Source organism: Zootoca vivipara, chromosome 9 (assembly GCF_963506605.1).
Source record: "Zootoca vivipara chromosome 9, rZooViv1.1, whole genome shotgun sequence".
Classification (NCBI taxonomy): Eukaryota; Metazoa; Chordata; class Lepidosauria; order Squamata; family Lacertidae; genus Zootoca; species Zootoca vivipara.
Genome location: NC_083284.1, coordinates 51,727,728 through 51,738,305, shown reverse-complemented (window position 1 = coordinate 51,738,305; position 10,578 = coordinate 51,727,728). Strand labels below are relative to the sequence as shown.

General features: G+C 52.5%; 1 protein-coding gene across 1 annotated transcript; it reads right to left on the bottom strand.

The window, feature by feature from the left end:
* Positions 1-482: 482 nt before the first annotated feature.
* HELT (helt bHLH transcription factor) lies at positions 483-10,340 on the bottom strand. The gene is made up of 4 exons (XM_035111743.2): positions 9,793-10,340; positions 9,383-9,479; positions 6,379-7,178; positions 483-563 (listed from the first exon to the last, which is right to left on the bottom strand). Exons 1-3 carry the CDS (start codon positions 9,985-9,987, stop codon positions 6,691-6,693), a joined length of 780 nt encoding a protein of 259 aa, XP_034967634.1. The 5' UTR covers positions 9,988-10,340; the 3' UTR covers positions 483-563; positions 6,379-6,690.
* Between the last annotated feature and the right edge of the window lie 238 nt (positions 10,341-10,578).

The window sequence follows — 10,578 nt, the reverse complement described above, 5'->3', positions numbered from 1 at the left end:
CAACAGCCCCCTTTCTCTGTCATGGATGCTTTAGCTGAGATTCCTGCGTTACTTGGGGTCCCTTCCAACTCTACAATTCTGTGATTCTATGATTCCATGACACGCTAATATGATTGTGTGAATTGGCTCCAGAGCCCTTGAGATTAAATCCTATAAGGTTTGCTTCCAAGGAAGCATGGAGATCTCAAGGCCAGGTTGCAACAACAAACAACACCATATATGCACATGGGTATTCCCATCCCGCATCAAAGGACACATCTGCTTGAGTTAAAGTCTTGTGGTGCAACCTGGCTCCTATCAAACCAATAGCAAAATAACCTACTGATTTTCTTGGCGTGCAATACCATCCTCAGCCATTTGGCACAGGCATCTTCCCCATCGCTTAAATACAGTTTCCATTCCCCTTAGCTGTGTTTGTTTCTTCTTAAAATGCTTTCTTTAAAAAGGTAAAACAAAACAAACCTAATGTGCACCTAACCTTACTCCATTTGTGCCAAAATCAGAGCAAACAATTAGAAGAACTGGCTGGCAGAAGGATGAATAAATAAACACAGCAAACATATCTCAGGTGTCACAGTGGCCGGAGTGGACTACTTCAGAGTAACGACGCTACGCAGCTCTGCATTTTATTCTTTTATTGGTGCTGCGTATTTACAGTGCTCAAGTCATTGCTATTTACACGGAGCGATGTTGTCAGTCGGTTTCAGAACCTCCTAATGGCTTTTGGCGCGTCTTTCTCCAACACAAAAGCTTTGGCAGACCCATCCTCTTGCCCCTCCTCTTCCTGCGTAATTCTGGAGTTGGGGGGATGGGTCTTCCCCCCTTACTTGCCCCTTCCTGTCCCACCTGGGACCCTGGCTCCTCTACCTTGCCTGAGCCTCGGACACGACTTCCTGCTTCCCCACTGGAATCGGAACTCTCCCTGCTTTCCCCTTTGCTCGGGGACGGGCTTGAACTCAGGAGGGGAGGGACTTCGCGATATCCCCTGTCCCTCACATCCACCCCCCTCCCAAGCTCTCCTTCACCCCTCCCCAGGCCCCCCCCATGTGTCGGTGACGACTGGAAGCCTAAAAACTCGGTGCTCTCCGAGCCCGTTGGTGTGAACACCTCCCCCCAGTCCTGCGAGCCCCCCCCTTCCGCCTGGGAGGACGGGAATCCCAAAAAGTCCGTGGCGTCAGAGCTGGTGGGGGTAAAAATGTTTTGCCAATCTGCTCCTTCCTCTGACTGGGTGGATCTTGGCGACACCCATACCTCATCCTCTGGTTCCTCAAACTCCGCTTCCCAGCGCCATGGTGAGCTGTTCTCCCGTGCCTCCTCCTCCTCCCCCTCCCTTTCCATGTGCCAGGGCTTGGGTCTGTGGGGAAAGAGGGCGTGAAATTCTTCCACCAAGAATTCCTCCTGTATCTGAGTGGCGGGAACCCATTCATTCTGGGACGGTGGAGCATCCTCCCATGCCATGAGGTACTCCAGGCCCCCCACCCCCCACCTTGAATCCAGGATGGCCGTGGCCTCATTGAGTTGCTCCCTGCTTTCCCTCTCCCCCCCTCCCTCGGGGGTTTGTTCGCTGTCTCGGAGCCTGCTGCTTTCCCTGTACGGCGACAGCAGCGATCTATGAAACACTGGATGCACCCTCATGTCCTCTGGCAGTGCCAGCCTGTATGCCACCGGGTTGACCTGCTGCGTGACCGTGAAGGGGCCCAGCCATTTGGGTGCCAGCTTTTTGCACCTCCCTCTGGTGGGAAGGCCCTCCGAGGACAACCACACCTTGTCCCCCACCCTGATGACCTCCCCTTGTCGCCTGTGGCGATCTGCCCCCTTTTTGTACGCTTCCTTGGCCCTCTCCAAGTGTTCTCTGAGCTGCTGGTGCACCGTCTCCAGTTCCTCTGCCCAATCCTCAGCCTGTGGGCCCTCCTCCTCCTCCTCCCTCTCCCTCTCTGGGAAAGATCTGAGGTCGCGCCCGTAATTGGCCTTAAAGGGCGACACCCCTGTGGAGACGTGCACTGCATTGTTGTAGGCAAATTCTGCTAGTGGCAAGCGATCCACCCAGTCCGTTTGCCGCTGGCTGACGTAGCATCTCAGGTACTGCTGCAGAATGGCGTTGACCCTCTCCGCTTGTCCGTTGGTCTGCGGGTGTCTAGCCGTCGACAAGCTGACCTCCACCTGCAGGAGGTTCATGAGCCGCCGCCAGAAACTGGAAACAAATTGGCGGCCACGATCCGAAATAACCCTTAAAGGTAATCCATGCAGTCTGAAAACGTGATCAACAAACAGTTTGGCTGTCTCTTCTGCCGAGACTGCCCTGGCACACGGTATAAAGTGACACATTTTGGACATGAGGTCCACCACCACCAACACTGCAGTCTTACCCCTGGACGAAGGCAGATCTGTGATGAAGTCCATGGACACCACTTCCCACGGCCTGTGTGGTGTGGCTAAGGGCTCCAGCAACCCTGGTGGCGCTGCTCTGACCACCTTCGCCCGCTGGCAGGTGGTACAGCCCCTTACATAGTCTCGAACATCTTCCCTCACCCCTGGCCACCAGAAGTGTCTCATGACTAGGTGAGTGGTCTTGTCCCTTCCAAAATGCCCCGCTGTAGGGTTGTCGTGCATCTGCTTGAGGACCGTACGTCGAAGCTGGGTGGTGGGTAGGTACAGCGCACCCTTGTAGAAAAGCAGCCCTCTGCGTTCTGCAAAGTCTTTTGCCTGCTCCCTCCCCCCTCTCAGTTCTCTGAAGATGCGGTTGGCAAATTCATCCGCTGCCGTCAGTGCTGTGAGTTCTGCCTCGCTCACCACTGCTGCTCCGCAGGACCATGCCGACGGGGGGAAAATGTGCCTTGGGGCTGGTGGCGCCTCCTCCTCCATGTACTCTGGCTTGCGGGAGAGGGCATCCGCCCTGACATTCTGCTCTCCTGGGATGTAGTGTATGGAGAAGTTGAAGTTCGAGAAGAACTCCGCCCACCGTATCTGCCGCTGGTTGAGCACCCTGGCAGTTCTCCAGAACTCCAGGTTCTTGTGGTCTGTGCACACCTGGATGGGGTGCTTGGCGCCCACCAGGAAGTGTCTCCAGTGCTGGAACGCCGCGTGGATCGCAAGAAGTTCCCGATCAAAAACTGTGTAGTTTCGCTCGGGCTGGGTCAACTTCCTGGAGAAGAAGGCACAGGGTCTCCACTCTCTGTTGGCGTCCAGTTGCAACAAAATGGCGCCCACAGCCTTATCAGAAGCATCTGTTTCAATGCGTAGGGGCGCGTCCTGAACCACGTGGAACAGGTTCTGGTCTGAGGCGAACACCCTCTTGAGGCTTTCGAACGCTGCTTGCGCCTCTGGTGTCCACCTGAACTTCTGCTTGCCTCTCAGGCAGTCAGTGATGGGAGCCGTAACTCGAGAGAAGTTCTTGATGAACTTCCTGTAGAAGTTGGCAAAGCCTAGTAGGCGTTGGGCATCTTTGCGCGTCCTGGGGCTGTGCCAGTCCAGGATGGTCTGCACCTTGTCCTTGTCCATTGCCAGCCCCTTGTCTGACAGCTTGTAGCCCAGGAAGTCCACCTCCTTGGTGTGAAACTTGCACTTCTCCAGCTTCACATACAGGTGGTTCTCCTTCAGGCGCTGTAACACCTCCCTGACGTCCTTCACGTGCTGCACTGGGTCGTTGGAGTAAATAAGGATGTCATCCAGAAAGACCAAGCATTTCCTGAAGAGTAGGGACCCCAGGACGTGGTGCATGAAGGCCTGGAAGCATGCTGAGCCCCCTTGCAACCCGAAGGGCATCACCAGATATTCAAAAGAGCCCAGAGGCGTGAACATCGTGGTTTTCCACTCATCGCCTTCCCGGATCCTGATCAAGTTGTACGCCCCCCTCAGGTCTAGCTTGGTGAAAATCTTGCCCCTGCGTGCCGCTGTCAGGAGATCATCCACTCTGGGCATGGGGAAAGCCACTGGCTCTGTCACCGAATTCAGCCGTCTAAAATCCACCACAAGACGGCGCTGTTGCGTGTCTTTCTTGTCCACCCAGAAGACCGGGCTGCCCCCTGCTGCCTTGCTTTCTCTGATGAACCCCCGCTTGAGGTTCTTGTCGATAAAAGCGCGCAGATCCTCCAGTTCCTGGTCTGACATGGCGTACAGCTTGGCTGGGGGTATAGTTGCCCCAGGCACCAGGTTGATCTGGCAGTCAAAAGGCCTGTGTGGGGGCAGGTGGTCGGACTCCGCTTCACTGAAGACCTCCTGCAGGTCCCAGTATGGTTTGGGTATCGCCTCACCCCCTTTGACGTGCATGGTGGCCACCGTGGCTATCGGAGGCCCCTCCCCTGGTTGGTGCTGCATGCAATGTTCCAGGCAAAAGTCCGATCCAAAAGTGATGCATCTCTGATGCCAACTTATGGAGGGGTCGTGGCGCGCCAGCCAGCTCATGCCCAAAACGATTGGGGGGTCTGAGATGGTGGTGACGTTGAATGCCAGTGTCTCTGAGTGCCTTCCAACCGTCATTCTCATGGGGGGAGTTTGATGAGTGATGGCCCCTCCCAGCAGCTCTCTGCCGTCAATGGTTGCCACGTGCAGAGGAAAATCCAGCTGCAGAAGCTGGATCTGGTGCTCTTCTGCAAAGTTCCTCGAGAAGAAGTTCGCTGACGCCCCACTGTCAATTAAGGCGAGGACTGTCAGGGGATAGCCATTAGGGAGCGTGAGCGTCACTTCTAGAACCACTCCTGCTCTGGGAGGGGTGGGCTGGCTCTGCTCCTCTCTGTGCGGGTGGGTGGGCTGGGGCTGTTGTCTGCTGACTGTGCCTGGCTGCCGCCCCTTGTCTCCTGCAGCCAGGCTTTCCCGTTTCCCTGCTGTGGTGCTGCGTCAGTGGGGGAGGGCACAACCGTTCCCGCCTTTCCTTGCCACTCCCTGCGATGTGGGCAGTCTCTGACGAGATGCTGGGGGGAGTTGCAGAGAAAGCAATTCCCACCCCTTCCCTCCTTGCGTCTTGGCGCCGCTGGGGTTTGAAAAGCCCGCGCGCGCGCGCTATCAATCTGCATGGGTTCCTGGTCCTGACTGGCCCCAGGCGTGGCTTGAAAGGGTTGTTGAGGGAGTGGCTTCTCCTGCGACCGTGGGAACCAAGCCCGCTTTGCGCGCGTTGCTTGCTTGTCGCTCCATCTGGATTCCTGCCTCACCCCCACCGCTAGAGCCGCTTTGCTCAGTTGATCCATATTACTGGGCTTTGGACCTCTCGAGAGCTCATCCTTCACCTCCTCATGCAACCCCAAGTAAAACGCCGCTTGCATTGGGGCAGACTGCAGATCCCACCCCAATCTGTGCACCAGCATGGTGAATTTCGCCCAATACGCGCGCACTGTCATATTTCCTTGGCGTAAATTATGAAGTTCCTCCTTAGTCTGGTCCATATGACTATCGGACGAATACATCGTTTTTAAACCTTCTAGAAATAGTTTGACATTCTTCATGCAAGGATTCCTTGTTGCAATTAACGGTCTTAGCCACTCCCTGGCCGCCCCTGTAAGGTGCTCCACAATAAACGCTACTCTGTGCTCATCATCAGGGAACTCATCGTGGTGCAGCTCAAGAGCATACACAATCTCAGTCTCAAAGCCCTGAAACTCCTTCGGGTCTCCATTGAACTTGCTTACTAGGGTCCCGGCTCTCCTTCCTGGCAGCACTTGGACTTGGGGTGCCCCTCCCGCCTTGTTTTTCTCTGCATCCAGCTTGTTTTGGAGGTCTACCGCCACCGCCCTTAAATGCTGCTCTTTTTCCTGGAGCTCTCTCACCTGTTCCGCAAGTTGTAGCCGGTCGTCCTGGACCTTCTTAGTCTCCTCTTTAGCTGCCTTCAATTCTCCCTGCGCCTGCAGCGACAGCTGTTGCAGTTCTAGCTGGGCTTGCTCAGCGATCTGCCGCCACTTCTCCGCCTCTGACACGCTCATCCCGGCAACTCCAAAGTAGCCCAAAAATGATTAGGAGGTTGCTGTCACAGTGGCCGGAGTGGACTACTTCAGAGTAACGACGCTACGCAGCTCTGCATTTTATTCTTTTATTGGTGCTGCGTATTTACAGTGCTCAAGTCATTGCTATTTACACGGAGCGATGTTGTCAGTCGGTTTCAGAACCTCCTAATGGCTTTTGGCGCGTCTTTCTCCAACACAAAAGCTTTGGCAGACCCATCCTCTTGCCCCTCCTCTTCCTGCGTAATTCTGGAGTTGGGGGGATGGGTCTTCCCCCCTTACTTGCCCCTTCCTGTCCCACCTGGGACCCTGGCTCCTCTACCTTGCCTGAGCCTCGGACACGACTTCCTGCTTCCCCACTGGAATCGGAACTCTCCCTGCTTTCCCCTTTGCTCGGGGACGGGCTTGAACTCAGGAGGGGAGGGACTTCGCGATATCCCCTGTCCCTCACATCCGGCTAAACCTTTTTCCAGAAGTATATCTTTATTTCATTCCACCGTTAATATCATATCTATTTACAGTTGTGGAAAGAGGCCAGATAATTTATTCTCTTGAAATAATATAAATAGGTAATATGCGCAGGTGAGCTCGGCACTGCCTGGCCTTGGAAGGCATTTTGGGCCTTTAGGAACTGCAAGACACAGAGAAGGTCAATGGCATGGCAACACTGGGAAGGCAATAGCCATACATTTCTCTCTTTCTGGCAGCTCTTTAAGACACAGGGGCCCTTTTTGGACAACCAGCTGGCAACGGCAGACATAGGCTATAGCACTGATGGATGCTGGCCAGAAGGCAGGCTGAATGTGTTGGGGTGGGAATGGCCAATTAGGTTGAGGTAGTGGCGGTCCAGACCTTGCACGGATGACAAGAAGGTGCTGCGCTGCTGCCCATGGCCAGTGAGGGGCACAGGAGCGTTGGGGAGGTAAGGGATAGTGGGGCTCCTAGCGGAGCTGTGCCAGGAAAAGGGGCCGTGCCCAGATCCCTGCTGGAACACAGGGTCATTGGGGCTGTGGCCCAAGCAGTCTGGAGCTGGTGGGAGCTGATAGGAGAAGTCTGGCTCTGGGAGGGATCCCAGTGAGGAAAAGATGGGTTCAGAGACAAAGCGAGCTTTGGACTGCAGGAAAGCCAGGATCCGGGCGTACTTGGTGTCCTTGGTCTCCATTCTCTCCACTGTGGTCAGGTAGTGAACTAGGTTCTTCATGCACTCATGGTAGCCATAGTGAAAGTAGTTGGCAAATTCGGCTAGAAGTTCTGTTGGAAAGAAAGAAAAAATGGGTTAGTGGAGTGGTTCCCAACCTTTTTTGGGGCCATGCCCCACCTAAGCATCTCTAAAATCCTGGTCCCCCCCCCCCCCCCAGTGACATATAATACTTATTATTCAAAAAGTGAACTATTCACATGGAGGAAGCCTCAAAGGCCATTAACTGTTAATAACTCATTCTTGAACTGCCCCCCTTCAAAATCAAATTGCCCCCTGTGGGGTGTGTGGTTGGGAACCATGGGGTTAGAACTTGCCTACATGGGGGGCAGGAAGCAACTCGAACACCCCACCCTAATGGGAACCTATTTTGCCTAATTTAGTAAGTAGAGTTTGGAAACTAGTGCTTCCCAAGTGGAGGGTCTCAGTGGAGTGGCCAAGTAAAAAAGTAGGACAAGGCTCCTGCACCTTTGCAAGTATTCACCTGTATCTTCCTCACCTGACCATTTTACACATGGGAAAAGGTGCATTGGTTAACAAGGGCACCCTGTGGAAGGCAATGCAACATGACAAAGGACGCTTCAAGAATGTTGCTGTTTTCGGATAGGATTCAGCCACATACTGGCAAATTAAAGTTGCACAATTAGAGTTGGTTTGGTGCTCTTGTGCGACAAAGGGCTCATCCATACTTACATTTGTATCATGATTTCTAGGTAGGGGTCCAAGAGGTTTCCCTTTTGTCCTGCCACTTCCCCTGGGAAAACCTCTGGTTTACTTCTGCATCAGAACAAACGTCAAATGGGTTTTCTCCAGATTTATGTATGTTCTGATTCAGCAGTAAACTGGGTTTTCCAGGGGAAGGCAGAGGGACAGAAGAAAAACCTCTCAGGCAAGTGCCTAGAAATCATGGGGCAAATGGAATAAATTGCAGGACAAAGGGGAGTGTGGATGAGCTCACTCCCTACCCCAGTGATGGGGAAACACACTGGAAAGTGTGAGATAACAATCGCTTGATGTGGCATCACATAACCTCCCCACAGTAACTCAAAATGAATGCTCAATACACATCCCATGAAGCCTAACAAATCAGGGGTAGATCAACAAATACAGCGTAAGAACAGAGCAACCCATGCTCTGCAGTCTTGCTAGTTAAGGTGGGGAAAGGAGCTACCGTATGTTTAAAGCACATTTGAAGCACATGTCCCCACTCAAAGAATTCTGAGCACTGTTGTTTCTTAAGGGTTGTTGGGAATTGCAACTCTGTGATGAGAAAACTACAGTGCCCAGAGTTCTTTGATGGAAATAATGTGCTTTAAAGGTATAGTGCACACACAGCCTCAGAGTGTACTGATAAATTCTCAGCCAACAATTTTGCATTGGTCTCCCCCCCCCAGCCCCCGCTATGTAGCCAGGTATATACAAAAAATATACACCCATTTGAGTATATGTTCACAGCATATACATCTGCAGAGTATTAATGCTTCATCTAGCTGATGAAGTGGGCTGTTGGTCACAGAAGATTGTGCCATAATAAATGCATTATTTGTTCATTATTCTACATCTCACAAGTGTGTAAAATCCTTCCTTATCAGGGAATGAAGTTATCTTGCTGGATCTAACCAAATGTTGTTTGAGTCCTGCACTCTTGTCTCCAAAACCACCCAGGCTTGGAAAGCTCAAAGCAATGCATAAGCTACTGTAATGCACTGTCGCTAATCATGGAGAGCTCCACCTTCCATTAATTTGCTTACTCCTTTTTTTGGGGGGGGGTTAATTCGTGTAAAGGATTGTTTATTTGTGTTCCATGCAATCCATTCACTGTGAGGTAGAATCACTGATTCCCAAATTACATACTGAAAAGTGAGGCTGCCATCCCACACCCATTTATCTGGGAGCAGGCCCCATTGTATTCAGTGGGACTTACTTCTGAGAAGATTTATAGAGGATTGCACTGGGGGTCTGAGTCTAAGAGCTAGTGGGTTGCCCTTGACGATATAACCCCTGGACCACTACTGTATTCTGGTCGTGAAAACGTTTGTGTCCAAAATCCCTCCCAGTGTCACCAGCTGGGATTTCTTTTCTTCTCCACCCGTGTCGCCAGGATCCCCCCAAATTTCACTAATGGGAATTCCCACAGCAAAGTGTGATCCATTCCCAAGGCTTCTCAGAACTCAGCCAGCAGTTCCTGGCCAAGGGTCTTCTCCCTGCGCGCCTGCGAGGCCAGAAACGCACAGCCACGGAAGAAGAGCGCGCCTACCCTTTTCTCTCCCTCGAGGGAAATCTGCAGAGTGAAGGGCCCGCAGGTACTGGACGGTCATCTCCAGGATCTCCGCTTTCTCCAGCTTGCCGGAACTCTGAAATGCACAAAGGCAGACAGGACTTCAGGGAGTTGTTTTCCACCCCCGTGCACTTTGAGCTTTGAATTCCACAGTGTGAGTTAACGTAACGACAAAAAGGCTTGCAAATGAGCAGGAATAAGCCACACTTGTTTCATTCACAAAGCTACGATCACGATCATCTTATATTGCAAAATGCCACATACACCCCCTCCCCCACTCCACGCAAAAAGAACAGCAGCAGCAGCAGCCACTCCTAAGTAACCCCACGTACGCAAATTGCTTCCCCTCTCGGCCGAAAAGACGCAAAACGCAACTTTGGGATGCGCACCTGTTTTGCCAAAGCCATTGGCACCGTCTTCCCGAGTTCGTTCAGACAGCGGTTGATCCGGTCCCTTCTCCTTTTCTCGATCACTTTATGGGAGACCGGGATCCTCTGGAAAATGCATGAGAACGACAGGCTAGACACACGTGTGGTATGGCAAGATGGAAGGGAGCATCGCATCAGAACGCGAAGTTGCTCCATCACCTTTAATTTTTATTGACGTCTCCAGACACTTCTCTGCCCTTCAACAACCTACTTCTGTACAGCTTAGAACAGCCCTTTAAGAGCCAGGCACTTGTGAGCTCCTCCTACCCAACTCTCCAAGCCTTTGACATACTGGAGACAAAAAAGAAACAAAAACCTCCCCAAAACTTAGCAACGCAGCATCCCTACAGCTGGAGACGACGATGGGCCCATTACCTGCTGATGGTACCATAATCCTAAGAAGGCAAACTGGGATGGGGGACGGCAAAGCCTCAAAACCGATATATTGGAAACTTTCATACGAGATTTGAAACGTCCAGATATTTGAAGCGCCAAATACTGCAAGGTTCCTATATCTCAGCAGTTTCCAGACTTCGCATCTTTCTATTTCCTGAATTCTGGTACTGCCCCCACCCCCCCACCCATAATCACAATCCTCAAAACCGATGTCTAAGCCTGTGCAGCTAAGGGCCACCAGTTCCTTGAGGAAAGGTCGAGCCCGGTGGCAGTGCGCAGGGCACCTTCCCTTCTCCAACTCACTTTCCGTTCCTTCAGTTTGGAGGCCATCGTGACAAGAAGCCGCTGCTG